A 26,764-nucleotide genomic window follows, 5' to 3' on the forward strand; every position below is an offset into this window, starting at 1 on the left:
AACTCATCTTTGTACCAAAATAAAAAACGTATAAGTAGAGGTGACAAGCCTAACAAGGCTGGTGATAGCAGGTTGTCCAAGAAAAGAATGTTAGTTCAACTTTAAAAATTACCCCAAAGTTATAACTTTTAATGTATTTTTAAATGTTAATCTAAAAAGGTATAGCTTTTTAGAAACCTTATCAAAAGAGTAAATAAACACCTTGCTGCTAAGTCACTTCAGTCATGTCCAACTCTGTGTGACCCCATAGACGGCAGCCCACCAGGCTCCCCCATCCCTGGGATTCTCCAGGCAAGAACGCTGGAGTGGGTTGCCATTTCCTTCTCCAAAATAAACACCTTAGTTAGCTTAAAAGCAGCCACTAAGTACAGGAAACATAGAGAGTCTCAAACTCAAGGAGAAATATGCCAAGACACATACTAATCAAACAAAAATTATATTCAAAGAAAAAATATTAAAAGCAGCAAATGAAAAGCAAAAAATAACATACAAGCGAACCCCCATAAGGTTACCAACTGATTTTTCAGCAGAAACTCTACAGGCCTTAGGGAGTGGCAGAATATATTTGAAGTGATGAAAGGGAAAAACCTACAACCTAGATTACTCTACCCAGCAAGTATCTCATTCAGATTCGATGGAGAAATTAGAAGCTTTAAAGAGAAGCAAGAGCTTAAAAGAACGCAATATCACCAAAACAGCCTTACAATAAATGTTGAAGGAACTTCTCTAGGTGGGAAACATAAGAGAAGAAAAGACCTACAAAAACAGACCCAAAACAATTAAGAAAATGGCAATAGGAACATATATATATAGCCCGTCCCTGGCGGCTCAGACAGTAAAGAATCTGCCTGCAATGAAGGAGACCTGAGTTCAATCCATGGGTTGGGAAGATCCCCTGGGAGGAGGGCATGGGAACCCACTCCATTCTACTTGCCTGGAGAATCCCCATGGACAGAGGAGCCTGGCAGGCTGCATCCATGCGGTTTCAAAGAGTTGGACACGACTAAGCATGCATATGAATAATTACCTGATATAAACCAATTAAATGTTCTAATCAAAAGACACAGACAGGCTGGATGGGTTAAAAAAACAAGACCTATATATAAATGCTGTCTATAAGACATCCACTTCAGACCTAGAGACACATAAAGACTGAAAGTGAGGGGTTGGAAAAAGATATTTCATATAAATGGAAATAAAAAGAAAGCAGAGTAGTAATACTTATATCAGACAAAATAGACCTTAAAATAAAGACTGTTATAAGGGACAAGGAAGGACACTATATAGTGGTCAAGGGATCAATCCAAGAAGAAGATATAACAATGATAAATATTTATGTACCTAACATAGGAGCACCTCGATACATTAAAAGAAATGCTAACAGCCATAAAAGGGGGACTCAACAGCAAACCAATAATAGTGGGGAAATTTAACACCCCACTTATACCAATGGACAGATCATCCAGACAGAAAATTAATAAGTAAACACAAGCTTTAAATGACACACTAGATCAGACAGACTCAACTGAAATATATAGGACACTCCACCTGAAAGCAGCAGAATACCCTTTATTCTCAAGTGTACATGGAACATTCTCCATGGAACATCACATCCTGAGTCACAAATCAAGTCTTGATAAATGTAAGAAATTTGAAGTCATAACAAGCATCTTTTCCAAACACAACGCTATGAGATTAGACATCGATTACAAGAAAAAAAGCTGTAAAAAGTACAAACACGTGGAGGCTAATTAATATGCTACTAAATAACCAAGAGATCACTGAGGAAATCAAAAGATACATAGAAACAAATGACAATGAAAACATGGTGACTCAAAACCTATGGGATGCAGCAAATGCTTTTCTAAGAGGGAAGTTTATAGCAATATAATCCTACCTTAAGAAATGAGAAAAATCTCAAACAACCTAACCTTACACCTAAAGCAACTAGAGAAAGAACAAGCAGCAAAATGCTAAGTTAGCAGAAGGAAAGAATCATAAAATTTAGAACAGAAGTAAACTAGAAATGAAAACAATAGCAAAGATCAATAAAACTAAAAGCTGGTTCTTTGATAAACAAAATTGATAAAGCTTTAGCCAGACTATCAAAAAAAAAGGGAGAGGCTTCAAAGCCATAAACTTATTGGGCTGGCCAAGAAGTTTGTTCCAGTTTTTCCATTACATCTTACAGAAAAAAACCCAAACAAATATTTTGGCCAACCCAATAGAAATGAAAAAGGAGAAATTACAAATTGATACCATAGAAATACAGAGGATAGTAAGACTATTACAAGCAATTGTATGCCAATAAAATGGAAGACATGGACCGATTTTTAGAAAGGCACAGCCTTCCAAGACTAAACCAGGAAGAAATAGAAAATGTGAACAGACCAATCACCAGTAATGAAATTGAAACTGATTAAAAATCTTCCAGCAAATAAAAGTTCAGGAAAAGATAGCTTTACAGGTAAACTTTATCAAACATTTAGAGAAAAGCTAACAACCATCCTTCTCAAACTCTTCCCAGAAAAACAAAAAACTTTTGAGGGAGGAACACTCCCAAGCTCATTCTATAAGGCCACCATCACCCTGATACCAAAACCAGACAAAGATATCACACATCCACATCCACAAAAATGACAGACAAGTATCACTGATGAACACAGAAGCAAAATCCCCAACAAAGTACTAGCAAATAGAATCTAACAACATATAAAAGTATCATACACCATGATCAAGTGGGATTTATCCCAGGGATGCAAGGATTCTGCAACATACACAAACCAATCAGTGTAATACACCACACTAACCAACAGAGGAATAAAAACTCTATGATCATCTCAATAGATGCAGGAAAAGCTTTTGACAAAATTCAACACCCATTTACAATTAAAAAGCTCTTCAGAATGTAGGCATAGAGGGAACTTACCTTAATTAATAAAGGCCATATTTTACAAGCCCACAGCTATTAATAACAATATGCCCAATGGTGAAAAACTGAAAGCATTTCCTCTAAAATCAGGAATAAGACAAGGATGTCCATTCTTGCCACTATTATTCAGCATAATTTTGGAAGTCCTAGCCATGGCAATCAGAGAGGAAAAAGAATCCAAATTGAAAGAGAAGTAAAACTGTCACTGTTTACACATGACATAATACTATATATAAGGAATCCTAAAGAGGCCACCAGAAATCTACTGGTACTAATCAATGAATTTGATGAAGTTGTATGATACAAAATTAAAACACAGAAATCTCTTGCATTCCTATACACTAGCAAAAAAGATCAGGGAAAGAAAATACGGAAACAATCCAATTTACCATTGAAACAACAACAACAAAAAATACCTAGGAATAAACCTACCTAAGGAAGCAAAAGGTCTGTACTCAGAAAACTATAAGATACTGATGAAAGAAAGAAAGACCACACAGACAGATGGAGAGATATACCATATTCTTGGATCAGAAGAATCAATATTGTGAAAACAACTATATTATCCAAAGCAATCTACAGATTCAAAGCAATCTCTATCAAGTTACCAATAACAGTTTTCACAGAATTAGAACAAAAAATTTTACAATTTGTATGGAAACACAGAAGACCCCAAATAGCCAAAAGCAATCGTAAGAAAGAAAAAATGGAGTTGGAGGAATCAGGCTCCCTGACTTCAGACTGTACTACAAAGCTACAGTAATCAAGACAGTATGGACACACACACACACATGCACGCACGCACGCACACACACACACACACACACACACACACACACACAAATACAGATCAATGGAACAGGACAGAAAGCCCAGAGATAAACCCTCCCACCTATGGTCACCTAATCTATGACAAAGAAGCCAAGAATATAAAATGGAGAAAAGTCTGTCTCTTCAGTAAGTGGTACTAGGAAAACTGGAGAGCTAAAGCTAAAAGAATGAAATTAGAACACTCCCTAACACCATACACAAAAATAACCTCAAGTGCATTAAAGACCTAAATGTAAAGCCAGACACTATAAGTCTCTAACAGGAAAACATAGGCAGAATACTCTTTGACATAAGTCACAACAAAATCTTTTTTGACCCACTTCTTAGAGTAATGAAAATAAAAACAAAAATAAACAAGTGGCATCTAAGTAAACTTAAAAGCTTTTGCACAGCAAAGAAAACCATAAACGAGACAAAAAGACACCCTCAGAATGGGAGAAAATATATGAAGCAACTGACAAGGATTAATCTCCAAAATATACAAACAGCTCTTGCAGCTCAATATAAAAACAAAGAACACCATCAAAAAATGGGTAGAAGACCTAAACAGGCATTTCTCCAAAGAAAGCATACAGATGGACCACAGGCATATGAAAAGATATCAGCATTACTAATTATCTGACAAGTGCAAATCAAAACTATCATCTCACACTGGTCAGAATGGCCATCAAAAAATTTACAAACAATAAATGCTGGAGAGGGTGTGGAGAAAAGGGAACCCTTCTAAACTATTGGTGGGAATGTAAACTGATACAACCATTATGGAGAACAGTATGGAGGTTCCTCAAAAAACGGAAAATAGAACACTATATGACCCAGAAATCCCACTCCTGGGAATATACCCAGAGAAAACCATAATTTCAAAAGATATATGCACCCCAAAGTTCACTGCAGGACTACAATAGCCAGGACATGAAAGCAAGCTAAGTTTCCATCAACAGAAGATTATGCCATATATATATATACATATATACATATATACACACACACACACACACATATACACATACATACACATACACACATACATACATACAACTCAGCCATAAAAAGGAATGGGATTGTGTCATTTGTAGAGACATGGATGGACCTAGAGACTGCCATACAGAGTGAAGTCAGAAGGAGAAAAGGAAAAAAGGGAAATTTTATAGTAATGCATATATGTGGGATCTAGAAAAAGGGTACTGATGAAACTATTTGCAAAGCAGAAATAGAGACATAGACCCAGAGAACAAACATATAGAATACCAAAGGTGGCATGGAGGGGCTGGGCTGAATTGGGAGATTGAAATTGACATATACACACTACCATGTATAAAATAGATAACTAATGAGAACCTACTGTATAGCATAGGGTACTCTACTCAATGCTCTGTGGTAACCTCAATGAGAAGGAACTCCAAAAAGGAAGGGATATAGGTATACTTACAGCTGATTCACTTTGCAGTTTGGCATAAATTAGCACAACATTGTAAAGCAACTATAATAATTTTTTTTATAAAAGCATTCAAGCTCAATAATTACTTTATCTTAATATCAACAAAAGCAAAATCAACCCCAAGGTGTTACACTGGGCTAGTCTATTAACCAATAGACACAATAATGTTAATATAAGTAACAAGAAATACTTCTCCTTGCATAATCTATATAAGTAACTAATATCATACTGATAGTTAAAAGCAAATAAGAGGTGGCAAGAATGCACAGAAGAACTATAGAAAAAAGGTCTTAATGATCTGGATAACCATGCTGGTATGATCACTCATCTAGAGCCAGACATCCTGGAGAGTGAAGTCAAGTGGGCCTAAGAAGCATTACTACAAAGCTAGTGGAGGTGATGGAATTCCAGCTGAGCTATTTCAAATCCTAAAAGATGATGCTGTTAAAGTGCTGCACTCAATATGCCAACAGATTTGGAAACTCATCAATGGCTACAGGACTGGAAAAGGTCAGTTTTCATTCCAAAAGAAAGACAATGCCAAAGAGCATTCAACTACTGTACAATTGCAGTCATTTTACATGCTAGCAAGGTTATGCTCAAAATCATTCAACCTAGGCTTCAACAGTACATGAACCAAGAACTTCTAGATGTACAAGCTGGATTTACAAAAGGCAAAGGAACAAGAGATCAAACTGGCAATATCTGTTGGATCACAGAAAAAGGAAGGGAATTCCAGAAAAACATGTGCTTCATTGACGGTACTAAAACCTTTGACTGTGTGGATCACAACAAACTGTGGAAAATTCATAAGGAGATGGGAATACCACACTACCTTACCTGCCTCCTGAGAAACTGGTATACAGGTCAAGAAGCAACAATTAGAACCAGACATGGAACAATGGACTGTTTCAAAACTGGGAAAGGAGTATGTCAAGGCTATATATTGTCACCTTGCTTATTTAAATAAGATGCAGAGTATATCATGCAAAATGCTGGTCTGGGTGAAGCACAAGCTGGGATCAAGTTTGCTGGGAGAAATATCAATCACTTCAGATATGCAGATGATACCACTCTAATGGCAGAAAGCGAAGAGGAACTAAAGAGCCTCTTGATGAAGGTGAAAGAGGAGAGTGAAAAATCTGGCTTAAAACTCAACATTCAACAATTGAAGATCATGGCATCCAGTCCTATCACTTCATGGCAAATAGATGGGTAAAAATGGAAACAGTGACAGACTATTTTCTTGGGCTCCAAAATATCAACGGATGGTGATTGCGGCCATGAAATTAAAAGACACTTGCTCCTTGGAAGAAAAGCTATGAAAAACCTGGACAGTGCATTAAAAAGCAGAGACATCACTTTGCCAACAAAGGTCTGTATAGTCAAAACTATGGTTTTTCCAGTAATCATTTATAAATATATTAGACCATAAAAAAGGCTGAGAGCTAAAAAATTGATGCTTTTGAGTTGTGGTTTTGGAGAAGACTCTTGAGAGTCCCTTGGACTGCAAGGAGATCCAACTAGTCCATCCTTAAGGAAATCAGTCCTGAATATTCACTGGAATGATGCTAAAGCCGAAACTCCAATACTCTGGCCACCTGATGCAAAGAACTGACTCACTGGGAAAGATACAGATGCTGGGAAAGACTGAAAGCGGGAGGAAAAGGGGGTGACAGAGGATGAGATGATTGGTTGGCATCACTGATTCATTGGCAATGAGTTTGAGCAAACTCCTGGAGATAGTGAAGGACAGGCAACCCTGGGTGCTGCAGTCCAGGGGGTGAAGAGTTAGACATGACTGAGTGACTGAACAACAACAGCAGCAAATAAATGCAATTAAACATTAAGCTACTTATTAAATACACTTTAACCCAAGATAGGCAGGCACTCAAGAAAGACTAAAAAAAGATTTAACTAAGTCTGTGAGTTGTAATCCTTAGTATTATAGTTTTCACTCTTTATATCCTCCAACACCAACTTTGGTGGTTCCTAACTAAACAGCCTGAAGTAACAGGCAAACTTGGTCTTGGAATACAGAATGCAGGGCAAAGACTAATAGAGTTTTGCCAAGAAAATGCACTGGTCATAGCAAACACCCTCTTCCAATAACACAAGAGAAGACTCTACACATGGACATCACCAGATGGTCAACACCGAAATTAGATTGATTATATTCTTTGCAGCCAAAGATGGAGAAGCTCTATACAGTCAACAAAAACAAGACCAGGAGCTGACTGTGGCTCAGATCATGAACTCCTTATTACCAAATTCAGACTTAAATTGAAGAAAGTAGGGGAAACCACTAGACCATTCAGGTATGACCTAAATCAAATCCCTTATGATTATACAGTGGAAGTGAGAAATAGATTTAAGGGACTAGATCTGATAGATAGAGTGCCTGATGAACTATGGAATGAGGTTCGTGACATTGTACAGGAGACAGGGATCAAGACCATCCCCATGGAAAAGAAATGCAAAAAAGCAAGATGGCTGTCTGAGGAGGCCTTACAAATAGCTGTGAAAAAAAGAGAAGCGAAAAGCAAAGGAGAAAAGGAAAGATATAACCATATGAATGCAGAGTTCCAAAGAATACCAAGAAGAGATAAGAAAGCCTTCCTCAGTGATCAATGCAAAGAAATAGACGAAAAGAACAGATGGGAAAGACTAGAGATCTCTTCAAGAAAATTAGAGATACCAAGGAACATTTCATGCAAAGATGGGCTCGATAAAGGACAGAAATGGTCTGGACCTAACAGAAGCAGAAGATATTAAGAAGAGGTAGCAAGAATACACAGAAGAACTATACAAAAAGATCTTCATGACCTAGATAATCACAAGGGTGTGATCACTCATCTAGAGCCAGACATCCTGGAATGTAAAGTAAAGTGGGCCTTAGGAAGTATCACTATGAACAAAGCTAGTGGAGGTGATGGAATTCCAGTGGAGCTATTTCAAATCCTGAAAGAAGATGCTGTGAAAGTGCTGCATTCAATATGCCAGCAAATTTGGAAAACTCAGCAGTGGCCACAGGACTGGAAAAGATCAGTTTTCATTCCAATCCCAAAGAAAGGCAATGCCAAAGAATGCTCAAACTACCGCACAATTGCACTCATCTCACACGCTAGTAAAGTAATGCTCAAAATTCTCCAAGCCAGGCTTCAGCAATACATGAACCATGAACTTCCAGATGTTCAAGCTGGTTTTATAAAAGGCAGAGGAACCAGATCAAATTGCCAACATCTGCTGGATCATGGAAAAAGCAAGAGAGTTCCAGAAAAACATCTATTTCTGCTTTATTGACTATGCTAAAGCCTTTGACTGTATGGATCACAATAAACTGTGGAAAATTCTGAAAGAGATAGGAATACCAGACCACCTGACCTGCCTCTTGAGAAACCTATATGCAGGTCAGGAAGCAACAGTTAGAACTGGACATGGAACAACAGATTGGTTCCAAATAGGAAAAGGAGTACGTCAAGGCTGTTTATTGTCACCCTGCTTATTTAACTTATATGCAGAGTACATCATGAGAAATGCTGGGCTGGAAGAAGCACAAGCTGGAATCAAGATTGCCAGGAGAAATATCAATAACCTCAGATATGCAGATGACACCATGCTTATGGCAAAAAGTGAAGAGGAACTAAAAAGCCTCTTGATGAAGGTGAAAGTGGAGAGGGAAAAAGTTGGCTTAAAGCTCAACATTCAGAAAACGAAGATCATGGCCTCTGGTCCCATCACTTGATGGGAAATAATGGGGAAACAGTGTCAGACTTTATTTTTTGAGGTTCCAAAATCACTGCAGGTGGTGACTGTAGCCATGAAATTAAAAGACGCTTACTCTTTGGAAGAAAAGTTATGACCAACCTAGATAGCATATTGAAAAGCAGAGGCATTACTTTGCCAACAAAGGTCCATCTAGTCAAGGCTATGGTTTTTCCAGTGGTCATGTATGGATGTGAGAGTTGGACTGTGAAGAAAGCTGAGCACCAAAGAATTGATGCTTTTGAACTGTGGTGTTGGAGAAGACTCTTGAGAGTTCCTTGGACTGCAAGGAGATCTAACCTGTCCATTCTGAAGGAGATCAGCCCTGGGATTTCTTTGGAGGGAATGATGCTAAAGCTGAAACTCTAGTACTTTGGCCACCTCATGCGAAGAGTTGACTCATTGGAAAAGACTCTGATGCTGGGAGGGATTGTGGGCAGGAGGAGAAGGGGACAACAGAGGATGAGATGGCTGGATGGCATCACTGACTTGATGGACACGAATCTGAGTGAACTCTGGGAGTTGGTGATAGACAGGGAGGCCTGGCATGCTGCGATTCATGGGGTCGCAAAGAGTTGGACATGACTGAGTGACTAAACTGAAGTAAACAGCAGAAAATACTAAGAGATTTAAATAGCGGAGACTCTGAGCATATCCAGTCATCCTCTGTACTGTCTGTTACTCTCAACTTCAACAATAAGTATGATTATAATACACACACACGCAGGCAAGAAAAAAGCCAGTTAGGTAATGAGGGTAAATTAACCACATCTTGGGAATGGTGAGAAGGAGTTAGCAGGTAATAATAACAAAGCTGTACTGTATGCAGGTCAAGAAGCAACAGTTAGAAGCAGAAATGAAACAATGGACTGGTTCAAAACTGGGAAAGGAGTATATCAAGACTGTATATTTTCATCCTATTTATTTAACTTAGATGCAGATACATCGACATCTGCATCTAGGTAGATGAATCACAAGCTGGAATCAAGATTGTCAAAAGAAATCAACAACCTCAGATATAAAGATGATACCATTCTAATGGCAGAAAGTAAAGAGCAACTAAAAAGCCTCTTGATAAGGGTGAAAGAGAAGAGTGCAAAAGCTGGCTTAAAAATCTACATTCAAGAAATGAATATCATGGCTTCTGGTCCCATCACTTCATGGCAAACAGATGGGGAAAAAGTGGAAACAGTGATAGATTTTCTTTTCTTAGCTCCAAAATCACTGTGGACAGTGACTGCAGCCATGAAATTAAAATACACTTACTCCTTGGGAGAAAAGCTATGACAGACCTAGATAGCATATTAAAAAGCAGAGACAATTATTTGCCAACAAAAGTCCACATGGTCAAAGCTATGGTTTTCCAGTAATTGTGCATGATGAGAAAGTAGGCTGAACACCAAAGAATTAATGCTTTCAGACTGTGGTGCTGGAGAAGACTCTTGAGAGTCCCTTGGACTTTAAGGAGATCCAAGCAGTAGATCCTAAAGGAAATCAACCCTGAATATTCATTGGAAGGACTGATGCTGAAGCTTCATTACTTTGGCCACCTGATGCAAAGAACCGACTCATTGGAAAAGACCCTGATTCTGGGAAAGATTGAAGGGAATAGACAAAGGGGTGGCAGAGGATAAGATGGTTAGATTGCATCACTGACTCAATGGACATGAACCTGGGCAAACTCTGGGAGACAGTGGAGGACAGAGGAGCCTGGTGTGTTGTAGTCCATGAGGATGCAAAGAGTCGAACATGACTTAGCGACTGAACATCAACAAGAAGTAGCGGTAGGTACTTGGAGCAATATATAGGAAAGGTAAATCATGTTGGAAAACATTTGACCTGGTTGATTTACCACTAGGTCATCAGTGATCCAGCTGACTGTAGTATTAAGCACCTTTGAAATAGCTACTTTCTTAGAACTGATTCTTAAATCAGTGAATTGAGGTGGAGGCTTGACTGAGCAGAAGGTATGATACTCATGATCCAAAAATGTACAAACAGTCTCCTACAACAGACCCATATGGTAAACACCCACCAGAAGACAGCTCTGTGTGTGGGATCAGACATATGGAGGAAGGATTACCAGAGAATAAGAGAGAATGCTCTTCTACCCTACCATTAATCCAGGCTGAATCAACACTAGCATCTGACCTGAAAATCTTCTGTCTCTATCAACTTTTGGTAAAGTCACCTAAAGAGTCTTTTTTTCTATCCATTTTCTGCTTGAAAAGTTTTTATTGATCAGTAGGGCTTCAGGTGGCTCAGCAATAAAGAATCCACCTGTGATGCAGAAGACACTGGTTTGAACCCTGGGTTGGGAAGGTCTCCTGGAGAAGAGCATGGCAACCCACTCCAATATTCTTGCCTGGAGAATCCCATGAACAGAAGAGCCGGGCAGGCTATAGTCCAAAGAGTTGGACATGACTCAAGCAACTGAACACACATACACACACACACACAATACACACATACACACAGTACCAGATAATAACGACAGACTCTATGAGCACTTGAGAAGCCACAGAACACACACAGAATTCCTATGAAATGTTCCTGATTTTTAAAATTTATTTAATCCAGCTAGCCACTGGTACCCAAGATTAAAAGAAGTGTAATAAACCAAAGAACTAAACTGCAAGATATGTGCATAAGCAGAAACCTGAGTGGCAAAGGTTTAGAAAACATTAAGAACATCATTAAGATATCACTGAAGTTTTATCTCACTTAGTCTCAGTTCCCAGGTGGGTTTCCTATGTGTGTATTATAACCCAGAGACCCAGGCTTCAGATGTTTAGTTTGGCTTTGCCCTGGCTTTCCTGAAAAAAAAAAAGTCATCCTGCCAGCTACATAGAGTAAAATAATTTAATTGTGGGTTTTAATAACAGCAGATGAAATAGATTTGGGGCAATTAGTTATGCACTTAATTTTAAAACTCACAACCACTAATTTACACTAAAAGAAAGGTGGATTCTGACTGAAATTATCCAGTTTGACTCTACTGCATGATCAGACTGATCCTTATGGACTTCTCACCTACCCTGAGTATGAAATACAGACTTGGTTGGTAGTGTGGAAAATAAATCCATGGCAACAGAATATGGTAATTATTCTTTTTATAAGGGAAGCCTAAAAGCTCAGTACATCAAGACTGCATCTGGCTCAGCATCTAAACTGTGAAGGGGCTCTCCATGAAGATGATGAACACACCTCTGATACCAAAGAGGAGTCCAAGCATAGGACTTGACTTTGCTTCATTCCTACATTTGAGAAAAAGTATGATACTTTGTATCTTTTTCTTTTTAGTCTTTCTGATTTAAGAGTGGCAAAACTAATCAGTAGTTGTCTATTAAGCATGTGTCTTTCCAAAATACACATAAGTCATTACTAGATTCCAAAGAGATAGCTAGCCCTCTCCTTAAGAATAAATTTCAATCTTATTTGAGAACTGAAGTCATAGGTTAAAATAATAAGTCAATATTTATTGAACTAATACTTACAGCGAATTCTGTATGAAATTAATGAACTTCTTCAAAGATGTGTTTGATTTACCATTATATCCAAGAAAACAAACAAACCAGCCAAAGAATAAACCTACTCAAGAAGGCAAAAGACCTATACTTCAAAAACTATAAAATACTGATGAAATAAAATTGAGAATCACACAAATAGATGGAGAGATATACTATATTCTTAGATTGGAAGAATCAGTATTGTTCAAATGACTATACTACCTAAGGCAATCTAAAGATTCAATGCAATTCCTATCAAATTAACAATGACATTTTTCATACTACTGAAACAAAGAAAAATTAAAATTTGTATGGGAACACAAAAGACCTCAAATAGCCAAAGTATCTTGAGAAAGAAGAACAGAGCTGGAGCACCCATGCTCCCTGACTTTTGACTATGCTACAGACTATATGAAAATACTACAGTAATCAAAACAGTATGGCACTGGCATGAAAACAGACACAGAGGTCAATGGAACAGGACAGAAAGCCCAGTGATAAACTCATGCACTTATGGTCAATTAATCTATGACAAATGAGGCAAGAATATACAATCGAGAAAAGACAGTCTCTTCAATAGATCATGCTGGGAAAACTGGACAGCTACATGCAAAAGAATGAAATTAGAACATTCTCTAACACCATATACAAAAATAAACTCGAAATGGGTTAAAGATCCCCAAACAGGGTACTATACATAAATCTCCTAGAGGAAAGGAAAGGCGGAACACTATCACAGTGGTATTTTTTAGCTCTGTCTCCTGAAGTAAAGGAAATAAAAGCAAAAATAAACAAACGAGACCTAATTAAACTTAAAAGCTTCTGCCCAGCTAAAGAAACCATCAACAAAATGAAACCACAACTTACTGATGGGGAGAAAATATTGTAAATGATATTACTGATAAGTGATTAATTTCCTATTTTAACATTTGCTGATGAGATGATGGCTTTTTCCTATAAGACCAAAATGAAGTTTATCTAGAATAAAGTTCTCATTCTTTAAAACCACACCGTTAATAAGCAAAGTTAATTAATGGGAAAAAAAAAGACATAACATAGATGTGTTAGTAGTTTCCCATGAGCTAATTGCATTAACATTTCTAAAGCCTAAAACATAGCAGGCTGTCTTAATTCAATTATGGGGTTAAGAGTTCAGTTCTTTGGAACCACACTGATATGTATGGCATGAATACAACTCATCCCTGTCATGCATGTAAAGATTTTCTCCTTGCCTTTCTTCCTTCCTCTATTCCTTCAAGAGCCAATTGCTAAGCTCTAAAAACTAGAATTTCAAAGAGCAATGAAATGTCATTTCTGCCCTTAAGAAACATGCAGTAATGAGAGGAAAACAGGCAAGTGAACCAGAACTTAGAGCGTAGTGTTGTCAGTGCTCCTCAACTGCAGGATACTCAGAGTTCTGGGGGGCAAACAGCAAGACATCACTATAAAATTGCAGGGTCATGGAAGATTTTCCAGAGGTGGTGATTCTTAAATTGAGTCTTCAAGTTAAATGGATTTAGACAGTCAGAGGAGAGAGACAGCACTGAAGACATGATTATAATACATTTGGATAATAATTACTTAGGCCACTTACCTTTCACCATAAGTGACACTGAGCTCATCCAGGACCCCACTGAGTTTAACCTGAAGTTCTTTTAGAACAGTACTAGCTTCAGGGTCTAACTGCAAAGAGATCGTAAACAATATTACTTTGGAGTTCTGAGAAAGCATAGCTTTTATTTCTTAGAAGCATGAAGCATTTTGCTTATTATAAGGTTAACTTCAAACAATATGGCAGACATATCCTTTTTTCTTTCCTTCTTTAATCTTTGAAATCAAATGCAAAACTTAGAAAATTCTAATAAAATTAAAAGTTTTTACCATGAAAAAATTGATTAAAATGCATAGCATGCATACAAAAAAGAGATATAGAGCAAAGCCTTTGTTGGTTATAGCAGTGGGATGCAAGGCATGACAAAATATATTACAGAACATGAAAATTTCATGACTTAGAAAACTGGCTATATGTTAGTTGAACATGTGTGTTGCTTGAAAACATTTTCATCTGTAATATCCCTGTAACTAAATAGAACCATTGAAAATTTTTTAAATTGCTGAAAATTAATTTTTGTACACTATGGTGTGCCTTAGTTGAAGGAGTTTTCAAGTATAGAATTAAAAGTAATAGATGAACAGTTACCCTATTGCTCCAGTGTGCTTCTCTAGAGGTGATAGGCCTAACTTTTCTTCCTAGATGCCAATTTTTAACTCAGAGTTCAAGTTTCCCGTTTTATTTTATATATATATTTTAAAGTTTTTCTTTTGTGCGGGGGGAGGGTAAACATAATTAAATCAAGATGACATATTATGCTTATTCTTACAATGTAAAAGCCAAATTCTTTTTATCTTTCAGTTCTAAAATAATATTAATCAGTATTAGAAAATAACTTACACTATAAGTAAACACAAACAAGTAAAACACCAAACTGTTAATGTGGCAGAATTTTTTATAATTAAAGTGATGGATGAACACAAACTTTATCAACATTTTAGAAAATTTTATCCTTTGTTAATTATATTTTTGCAAGCTAGTTGTCAAAATAGAATGACATATAACAGATGTATTGTATCTAGCGGATAGAAATGCAGGTAAAGGGAAATCTAGAATATTCTCTGAAATTTACACCAATCTTCATTTGAATCTTCAGAAATTCAGTTTCCTATCATTAGTACCTATGGTCCTTGCTCAAGTTGGTCTATTATTGAAGAGAGGGGCTTAGGATAAAGACAACCTTGGGGAGTAGAGCAAACGAAAGAAGGACGTACTATAAATAAGAGAACCTAAGAACACCAAATACATGTATGACACAAATCAGTTTAAACCACTGGAAACTAACCCGCCATCAAAAATTGTCCCTAATAGAATACACTGATCATAAATCCTACAATCCTCCAAGAAACTTTTCTAAAACTAAGAAACTGTTAGGAAAAAGTATTATCTATACACCTCAGCAGCTGCATTGCTCTATGTTATACTAACATGACTAAAAACAGAATTGAAAACAAAAATCCCATCTAACATCTGACACTTTACTGGTTATATCAAACCAATCCTTAATGTCAATTTTCACTCAAATCTAGGTGATTTTAGCCTTAGTTAGTTTCTGCCCCTTTATCAGAGTCAATGCTGTTCTTCTGGCCTATATCATTTTCTGCTGCCGCCATTAGAGATTATTCACACATGCATGAGCAAGCTTAACACATACAGATTTCTCTAGAAGTTGGAAACTTACAATAACCCTAAGCCTCATACTTTGAGAGTTCCACTCAGCTATAACCAGTAGCAAGGCAGTAATTCATAAAAAAAATAGATATTGCCTATTTTTATCTCTGATATTTGATATGCATTTAAACACAATTAGTGTAATAAATCATATCTCCCAACCCTTAACCAAGAAAACATATGCGGATTGTTCACCCCAATCCTAGGAACCATGAAAGCTGATTATTTTTTTGAATCACATGTTTTTGCTATTATCATAAGATCAGTTTTAGCCCAACTTCACTTGGATAAAAATGTTCATGAACAGAAAATGAGAGAAGAACTCCCAAAGAATTTTCTCCAGGTTCCCTACTCCTTGGTAAATCTTGCTGAGGCGATAGGTGGTTGTTCTGCCCTCCTCCACAGAACTGCCACCTTCAATAGCATGGTTTTCTTCAGGAAACTGGGCTGCTTCTTATTTAAAGTATAAACATTTTGTTCTCATATTAGTTTGATATACACATTGAGTTACCTTATTCACCTGTTAATATAATGACTTTAAAGTCATACAAAAATGGTTAAATAGCTCGGTTGGGTGAAATTATCCTATTTTCCTATGAATCATTTTAGTCTATCTTAGGTATTTTGGGAATGGAAATTTCTATCAAATAATTGGTTATTACTTGAAAATCTGAAACTGTCAAACTATAGCAATTTAAACACTGGCTGACAGTTTTCATTTCTTGAGAGAAGCATGAGTTTTTAAGTGGGTGAAGCCAGAATGCCTCTGTCATATAAACAGGAAAAAAAAAAAAAGAAAAGGTTTGACTTTAGTTAAGTATTTTGATATTTATTTAAAGCACACCAATAAACCACTAACTACAAACAGTAATTATGAGGGCAATATGTAAATTGAAGATCTTTTGTAATAATAGTGGGCATAAATATCATGCTCATCTAATTATAAAACAATCTTTTTGGCCAGCAAATTTACCAGTTCTTGAGTTTTTCTGCATTTGTTTGAGTCCAAATTGAGAAAACTTTCCCTACAAACTCTCTAAATTTTATAAGAAATACTAATTTCTCATATTTATTAATTGATTATATATTGCCTAAATTCCCAATAGCACATTTTACAAATTACTGGCCACTTTGGAAAGATAAAAAGCTACCTAATTTTTTTAAAAATAAATGTTTAAAACTTAACCTAGTTCCTTAAGAAATGTGACATCAAAAATAACTTGCACATTTATATATTGTCATTTATAATTATTAAAATAAAAAAGAGAAACCAAAAAAGTAAAACATTTCAAGCATTCAAAAGCCACAATTAAAAAATTCTTAAATTAGAAACTGTATTAGCAGGTGTATGTGAACACCTTGGCTGGCAACAAAATAAAATAAAATATTAAGTGACTCCATGTAAAGAGGAACATACTCCATGAAAATTTAAGAATACTGGGTCAAAATCTGAATTTATAGTACAGCTTTCACAACAGATTTTATCCACTTTGAAAAGTTGGGGAACTCCAAAATTTAGGCCAGATAAAGGGCGGTTTTAAAGGTCTGACTGAACCTTAGTCATGTTTATATTGTATTTGAGTTCATACCACTGAGATAATTTATAGCATTGAGCTGTGGTGATATTAATGAATTCTCTGGAAGAGATAGCTAGTAGGCAAGGTATCTTTGAAGTTCTTTGTCCTCAAGGCTCACTTCCACTTTTCTTTAAAAGACAATTTACTTATCACCTTCTTTTGCAAATCTGACCCCATGTGTCACTAACCCCGGGCTGTTAGTGACTTTCGTTTGTACACTAATTGTGTTCTGCATTTTCACTGTCTATAGGACAGTCTCCTTAACTGTTCTATAAATCTCTCTCTTCCACTGAACTCTACCTGACTTTCTCTCCTGGGTATCTGTCCCTGGAAGCCTAAGAATTTACTGGCTTTTATTTTTACAGCGTCGAAGAGTCTGGTCATTAGTCTTGTGGGTGTCACATCCTCTTCAAGAATTTTTTTGCAGAAAATCCTTCAGTAAGTGCAAACTTCACTACTACCTGGGCAGCAAGAAGCATGAAAAAATGCCTTCAAAGGTAATTGTGATATGCAGAGTGCTCCTTCTTCTTAGATTGATGCTTTGCACTGACTTATTAACAGAATAGTTTTGCATTTGAAATCTTTCATTCCTTAGCAACCACATGTTCTAGAGCTACCAAGGTTAGTCCTAAATTCAAGTGTTTGAGTCATTGCCAGACCATGCCAGATTATATCCTGTTATTTTCTTGGTTCCAAAAATATGGTTACCATATCCCCACTAGATTTTCTTTCCCCAGCATAAATTCTTTCCCTAAGGGACCTAACTGTATGTTAGGTATGTTATTTCAACCTCTTGTATAATTGCTAAACCAACCATTAAGTTCTTACTAATATCAATAACATCAGATATTCAGATGACACCACCCTTATGGTAGAAAGTGAAGAGGAACTCAAAAGCCTCTTGATGAAAGTGAAAGAGGAGAGTGAAAAAGTTGGTTTAAAGCTCAACATTCAGAAAACTAAGTCATGGCATCTGGTCCCATCACTTCATGGCAAATAGATGGGGAAACAGTGGAAACAGTGTCAGACTTTATTTTTGGGGGGCTCCAAAATCACTGCAGATGGTGATTGCAACCATGGAATTAAAGGACGCTTACTCCTTGGAGAAGGAAATGTCAATCCACTCCAGTATTCTTGCCTGGAGAATCCCATGGACAGAGGAGCCTGGAGGGCTACAGTCCACGGGGTCACAAAGAGTCGGACATGACTGAGAGACTTCACTTTCACTTTCACTTCACTTTACTCCTTGGAAGGAAAGTTATGACTAACCTAGATAGCATATTGAAAAGCAGATACATTACTTTGCCAACAAAGGTCTGTCTAGTCAAGGCTATGGTTTTTCCTGTAGTCATGTATGGATGTGAGAGTTGGACTCTGAAGAAAGTTGAATGCTGAAGGATTGATGCTTTTGAACTGTGGTGTTGGAGAAGACTCTTGGGAGTCCCTTGGACTGCAAGGAGATCCAACCAGTCCATCCTAAAGGAGATCAATCCTGGGTATCATTGGAAGGACTGATGCTGATGCTGAAACTCCAAATACCTTGGCCAGCTCATGTGAAGAGTTGACTCATTGGAAAAGACCCTGATGCTGGGAGGGATTGGGGACAGGAGCAGGGGACGACAGAGGATGAGATGGCTGGATGGTATCACCGACTGAATGGACATGAGTTTGGCTTAACTCCGGGAGTTGGTGATGGCCTCCAGGGAGGCCTGGCATGCTGTGATTCATGGGGTTGCAAAGAGTCGGACATGACTGAGCAACTGAACTGATACTGATACTGAAAGATACAACTAGTGGGTTTGAAAGGGTCTTTAGTGGAAATTTTATTCCTTTTCCGCAGTGTTTATTACTATGCCATTTCCTTTCTCTTTTCTACAAGCTGCTAAACTGCTCTTTCTCATGTTCAGCTCATCAGCATTAGAGTTCTATTATTTGCTCATTGAAAGAAATATAGATTAGGAAAGTCCCCTGGCCCTTATCTTTACAGTGTTCAAAATCTGGTCATTAGTCTTGTGGGTGTCACACCCTTGTCAAGATTTTTTTTTTGCAGAAAATCCTTCAGTAAGTGTGAACTTCATCACTATTTCTATAAAAAAAAAAAAAGGAAATGTAGAACGTTATTCAACTTGCATTTTTCGCATTTTGTTTCCATCAAATATCCTGGTCTATCTTCAGTTCTTCCATTATTATTTTTATTACTCCAATATATAAATCATACTTAAATAGCATTTATACTAACATAAAATGTAAACAAATATTAGAAGAAAAGCCCAACTTATTTGTAACTACTTTTTCATTGACATCTAGCTAGTATCTTTTTCTTTTCTTGACCTTCAAACTGTACAACATAAGTGTAAAATTAATTCTCTTTTTATCTCTTAAATATTTATTAATCCTTTATAGTGTGGTTTTGGCTCTGGATACTCCACTGAAATATTCACGTATCACCAATGATCTCTTAATGGCCAAGACCAGTGACTTTATTTATCCTATTCAGACTACATTCACGCTGTTGTTTACTCTCTCTTTCAACCTCTTTATTTCCTTGCTTCTCCAGAGACTACCTTCTAGAGTTCCTATTTTTCTGCCTATTTGTCTGTCTCTTTGGTTGACTTCTCTTCTGTATATTCATTATATATTAATGTCTTCAATTTTTCCTTCCTAGTCCTCTTTTTTCCACTCTATATTCCCTTCTTAAGCCATCACATTTATGCCTATGATTTCAACTCCCATCTCTATGCTAATGATCTCCAAACCATCACCAACAAGCTGTAACAGGATGCCTGAGCATATTCTCTCCTATTAACCTTTTCCACTTTGGTGACCTCAAGCTCAACTATCAAAAAGAGAACTTGTTAACTGCCCAACCTTAGTTTCTTTCTCTTCTTATTGCCTCTGATTTGATTGATAGCATGCAAAAGTTTAAGGCAGAATTTTGAGAGCCATCTTTGACTCTTCTCTGCTTTCTTCCTTCCATATTTACTTGAATATCAAATACGACTGATAACGTTTATGAAATGTTTTCTCCACCTGTCCTATCCTCTTCATTTTCCGATGCAGAAATGTTCTCATCCAAGCTATGTTGCAATCATCTCCAGGTTGTGTTTTCGGTTTTCTCACTTCTATTCCATCCTCCTAACTGTTCATAGAGTTGTTTTAATAAAGCCAAAATCTGATCATGGCACCTGCTGACCCCTCTACTGATCTTCAACCAGGCAAGTGCTTCAAGGAATTTCTTACAGCCTTATCTGGACTCTTGCTATTTCTTTTATTTTGAAAATATCACTTTTCTCCAGTCCTTCTACTTGACCAGAATTTATCCATCCTAAAGTACCTAGGTCAACTGAAAATAGATGATTGAGAAATCAGTGAAAATTCCCTAGTGAATTCAGCAGGAAATTACTCTCCTTGAAATGCTCTAAATCACTTTCTAGAGCTATAGCATTCGGCATGGATACTACAGTACGTTGTAAGAAATAAAGAACACATGGTTCTCTCCATTGCAAAAAAAAAAAAAATTATGCCCTAGATCTACCAATGGAACTCTGTCTTTACTTTCTTTTTTTATTCCTCATTTGAGAGAACCTCCCCAAGAACTTATAAGATTGTTTTCAGAAATAGACTATGACATTTTTGTGCCATTCAGATGTGAATGAACTGTTATGCTAGAGGTATCAATTATATAAATTCATGCTCCTAACTTCTTGCTTTCAAAAAGTGGCAGAACATCAGTAGCTGTCTCACATCCTAATTAAGGAGAATATGCAGTAAAACCAACTGTCACTGTTTCAAACCAACTAAATATCTTTGAGATACGTTAAGTTAGGTCCTTCAGACTAAACAACTGAAGGGAAAAAATGCTTCATCTTGTATAGTTCATTCAATATAGTTTTGAGCTAGTGACTATATGGCAAATTGTTGTTTTTTTCTATTTCTATTTCTCTGAACTTTTAAAAATACCTTCAAGCCTTATATGAGAGACATGACATTCTTTTCTTTAAAACTTTTTTTTTCCTTCACCTATGATACATACAATAACCTTATTCTCTATGGATTGCTAACAAGGTTTTTTCCCTTACAATTACAGATTGTTAGACTAGAATGAACTTCCAGTTCATTTCCTTATAGTCCAGTTATTTCCTTCTTACGGATGGGGATAATCAAGGTCTAGATGACGTGCCATTCACTTGACACATTTGGAGGCCACGGGAGGATGAAAAAGCAATCTAAGAAGCTATGTTCTTTTAAGAAATTCTCTGACTGTGGTCATTAAAAAGACAAAGAAGCACGATAACTTGACTGGGAAGGAATATGGGGCTTATTAGCTCTACGTACTGGCTGACTATGAATCAGGACAGAGTAGGGATGTCAGGAATAGAAGAAATGAGACACAAACTTTATGTTCAAATATTTTTATGTAAAAACTGTTTGCCTGTCTCACTCTGTCTTTGCCTTTCAGTTGTTCACATTATTGAATCTCGCCACTGTTCAGCGAGTAAATAGTCTGTTCAATCAACTGAACTGACGACCTGTCAGAGTCAGCAGAATGCCATTCTGCCAAGTAGAAGAGGGGCAATTGGCTGGATTAGAGTAGTGTTTTACTAAGTTTCTGCATTGATTTATGGCTCGTTAATGCAGTCATAAACAATTGTAAGGGATCCACAATAAGACAATAAAATAGGTCTATTATAGAAAATGGCAGTTGAAGTAAAACTCTGTTTCTCTCCCTTCTGGCTATGGATGGCTTGAATTCTCTCCCCTGAAGTTTTCTTAAAGTTCAGAGGAAGTTCAGCTAAAAGATGCTTAGTATCATGGGGGTGACCCTGTGCTATCTGGAGAATGAGTTGGGAAATGAGGTTAACAAGAAGAACCTGCTTGGGTCTGGATTTTATTTTGACATGGATCTTCCACCCAGAAGCCTCTCAGCCTCCAAGAGAGCACCTTTCCTTAATATTGCCAGTTTAGCAGTTAGCTGAAATTTATGCAGTAGTAGTGCTAGAATCAATCATATTTATTAAATTGCCTCAATGTGATTTGCCCTTTTGGCACTCATTATTCTCTTAGTTTTCTATTAATTCCAATTTATTAACTCTAATTGCAGAGTGGTTAGGAGGAGAAAGAAACCAGGTATCCTCAGGCTGCCAAAATAAAGGGCCAGCACTTTAAAGTCAAGTTTTCTGTTCTTGAAGCTAGAAGTATCTGCTTACTTTTACTGAATTCAGCCAAATACATCTCACCTTTGAGTTTTATTTACACAATAATAAGCTAGTTTGAGCTGATTCTTTGAATTACTGTGGGATAAGATGTAACAATTACAACTCTCCCTTGAAACACCTATTTGCAAGTTTAGAAATGGGGATTCCCCTAATAAACCTTATCTTTTTAGTTGTTCTGACTTCCCTAATAAACTCAATGTTTTCTGAGGGTGGGGGTCTACATTTTATTAATTATTGTACCTCTGTAGTCTAGTAAAAATATACAGCTCAGAATAGGTGTTCAGCAAATCAATAATTTGATGAATGAATTAATGAAGGAGTACATTTTTCTTCATGTTCAGCAAGCTCTTATCTCTATTTTTCTTGAAGCAGTCAGCCCCAAGGGTAAGTGGTTCAGGCAGAACAGGAGACATTTGTCTTCTAAGAATCCCTTTCACTGAGCCCAACAGGGAGCTCTGCTCTGACTGTTGTTTTACAAGCACTCACTCCTTCTTAAGATCCTTGACAGCAAGAGCAGTTATTTAAATATCTTTATTTCCTATCTCAACTCTTGTCATCCTACAGAAAATAGACACCAGTAGACACTTCAATTACATGGGAAGAACTTGGCAAATTTGCTTTAGGAAATAGTCTGGAACTAACAGGAAGACATAATATGACTAGTTAAAATTGACTACTTTATTATCTAATGACACCTAGTACCTACTTCAATAATTTTATTTTCTAATTTATTTTGTACTTCTGGAAAAGAGAAATCACGGATGGCTTCTCATTTAACGTATTAACTAGAGAGTTATATCTGTTTGCACTGAGAAAAGTTGAGATAAGATCAGAAATCTGAACATAAAGTTTTTAGCCTTTTTACAACTATAACACCTCCTTTAATAAAATTATATATAAAATGTAAGCATAGAAGTCCAGAGTTTTAAAAATGCTGGATATTTGTATAAGACTGCAAGTTAGTCACCTATATTTTGAGATTATTACATTCTTTAATCCAAATACTTCCCTGTCTATTGCATGCTGTCTCACGTTCTGTTCAAATACACCGAGTCCAATGTGTTCTCAAAATTCAAAATATTTTAAGTAGGTGGGTTAGGAGACAGGCACAGATAAGGCATAAGGGTATTCTGAGCCATGACCTAAGTATCTGGTAGCTTTCCTTAAAGCAAAGAGCATTATTTCTTAAAATGTGGTCTCCTAACCAGTACCATCAGCATCACATGGGAATCTGTTAGAAATACAAGTCAAGCAGCCCAACTCCAGATCTACTGAGTTGAATAGTCTAGGATGGAATTCAGCAATGTGTGTTATAATTAGCTCTCTGGGCATTTCTCATACCTGTTAAATGTTCAAAAACTACTGGCACAAAGTATTATTTCCCTTAAAGAAGTGGTCTTCAACCCCTGTAGCCCAGAAAGTATGAAATAATTTTGCTAATTGAAATAGAACAGAAGTCAATTTCTATCCTCCCTGATCAGAGGTTACTTAGCTGAAGGCTGTGTCCGTATGGCTAGTAAGTTTTACAATGAATTTCAATCAGCTACATGTGTTCACTTTTAGACAGATTCAGTTTTTAATTGACACATCAAATCCATCATTAAAAAAGGAAGAGAAGTATAGTTTGCATCTCTGCAACAAAAGATAATTAAGTTGCTCATTAAAATATGTACATTTTTAGGATAGGTGGATTATGTCCCTGATTCCCAGCCCTGTTCAGGAAAGTTTAACATGGTAAGATGAGTCAAGAGATTTAATCCTTCTGAGACATATCAATAACAATAACATTGCTGTAACACCTACTTGGTCTGCTTTGTGGTCAGCAGAATGAGAGAATTTAGCTAAGTAAATACCTGCCCTCCATTTCTCCTAAATGTATTAATAATTTTTGCTAACTTCTAGAATTTGAAGTATGGTTAATAGGAAAGCAGGCCTATGAATAATTATAGATTCTACTATTCAAGATTATTTTATTATCACAATATTGTGAAGGAGTAATGAACCCTCTGCTTACACAGCATGGTCATAATTCTTCTAAACCAATTACCAAAATGCAAGTTAATAGCAAATATCTCATAACTTTCTGGAAGAAAATTAAATTTGGGATTATCTGATTTTCTTTTTCATGTACTTGTGCAAATTAGATTGCAGATCAAGCAACTACAACTAAGTCCCTTCTGTAGACTGTAGCAATATATTTTTATGAAAAATTGAATATAGGACTAAGTATCTATTTGCAGTTGATATATACTCATGACAAAATTAAGCTATTAAAATGATATATACAAAAAATATCTGTTTTATTTTTGAGCTTTTTGAACTATTATAGAAAGAAAGCCCCAGAAAGATAAAACCACTGTTAATGACTACATGAAAATTATTACCTGGCATTCTGATGATTGTTTTGCTGTTAATGTTACACAGGGACAAGTAATGCCATATGGGAATTGTGGTGTAAATGATTTAACTTCTAGCTCAAATCAGTCCCTACCACAGTTTGGTTATTTTATCTGTTTTACTATAGTGATTCATAAAAGTGTATAAACATAAAAGATCACCTGGGATGCACTTAAAAAAAAAAGACTCTGGGCCTCATTCCTAAAGGATATGTTTGCTTCATAGTTTATGTGAATTGTTAAAATTCCTATTTTCTAGAGTAATCAGAGAGTCATCAAGCCAAAACATGCTCTCTTTATTTGTAGGCAGACTATAAGAGAAGAAATTTAGTAGTTGTTCTCTTTTGATTCTTTTTTCTAAATAGGGTTAGAAGAATGTGCCTACAGGACCCACAGGCCACTGTAGGACTGCTCAAGTGGCTGTATTTGGAGTTAGTGTCAACAGCATGACCCCCAAGACTGTCACAGCATTAGGCAATGTTTCCATCTTGGATTCCACACATAGAGTGAATTAAAAAAAAAAAAAAAAGTTTTAAACACTCTTTCTGTTTCCAGGGGGAAAAGAGATTGACCCTGCAAAGAAAGAGCAACTGCCCCAACAGTGGTTGGGTCAAAGCAACAGAGAGCTACAGCATCATGCAAGCAGGCCTGCAAGTGGCCGGCACTTTACAGACGGTCCGAGAGGCCAGACACGCTATTGTCAGAAGCCAACTAACGGACACTTGGTATCAAAAACTACCTTGAGCAAAATGCACAAGCAATCATTTGCTAATTAGTTTTCTGTAGCAAGAAGTGCACATTCTGGTTACAGATTGTGGGGCACAGAGTAACAAGAAACTCTTAGAAGGATAAAATGTAGTTTAGAAAGTTTTCCTTAGCAAATAGTAGAGGTTTTATAACCAGTCCCACTGTGAGGAAACAACTAGGAATTGGCAATAGTACAAACACACTGTCTTATCATTAAAGGCCACCAAACATGGGAGTTGGTGATGGACAGGGAGGCCTGGCATGCTGCAATTCATGGGGTTGCAAAGACTGGACACGACTGAGTGACTGAACTGAACTGAAACATGTCTATATTAAGTGCTGTATATACTTTGCATATCAAAACGCAGATTTGTTTTTCTCAATAAAATCCTTTTTCATCTTTATGAAAGACTCAAGTTAAGGAACCATTTAAATATTGCCATATAGATAACTAGAATGAAACAATTCTATTATATTGAGGTTCTGGAGGCTCATTGTAGCAATCAACAACTCTAACATCATTCTATATTAAGATAGATACTTTCTGGGAGGCTGCCTGTTATGCTCAGACCTGGGTTCAAGTCAAGCTTCTTCCTCACATTTCTTCAACCTCTACACAAAACTAGCATGGCCTGCCTAAAGATTTTTCTTGGCAGCACAAGATGAAAATAGAAAAGAAACAGAGAAAAGAACTTCATAGAAAGGGAGACAGAAGAAACACAGAGGATTAAGAGAGGGAGGGAAGGGAGAAAAATATTTAAATTAGGAAAAGAAAGGAGCTAGGGTCAATGCTGTCCCTCTAACAAATTCCATTTTTAGGAGCTAGACATTCATTTCATTTGTTTAATCGATTTTTGCTTGAAATTTTGCATGAGGAGTTTAACAATTGGCATTGCAAGAGTTATAATGGGAGAAGGCACCCAGCTCAGCTCATCTTCCATCATTTTCTCCAATACAGTTCTGTGATATAGTCACAGATCTGCAACTCAATTTATCACACGAAAACCTGTACCTTTCAAATGGACAATTTTATCTGAAACAAGCAGTCAATTTTGGTTGGTGAACAAACC

General features: G+C 36.7%; 1 protein-coding gene across 1 annotated transcript in view; it reads right to left on the reverse strand.

The window, feature by feature from the left end:
* UNC13C (unc-13 homolog C) overlaps positions 1–26,764 on the reverse strand; it is a 706,632-nt gene that overhangs the window by 85,761 nt on the left and 594,107 nt on the right. Inside the window, exon 27 of the mRNA XM_060417920.1 lies at positions 14,070–14,158. Coding sequence (XP_060273903.1) covers positions 14,070–14,158 — 89 coding nt within the window. The remainder of the gene's footprint in view (positions 1–14,069; positions 14,159–26,764) is intronic.

This window comes from Ovis aries, chromosome 7 (assembly GCF_016772045.2).
Source record: "Ovis aries strain OAR_USU_Benz2616 breed Rambouillet chromosome 7, ARS-UI_Ramb_v3.0, whole genome shotgun sequence".
Classification (NCBI taxonomy): domain Eukaryota; kingdom Metazoa; phylum Chordata; class Mammalia; order Artiodactyla; family Bovidae; genus Ovis; species Ovis aries.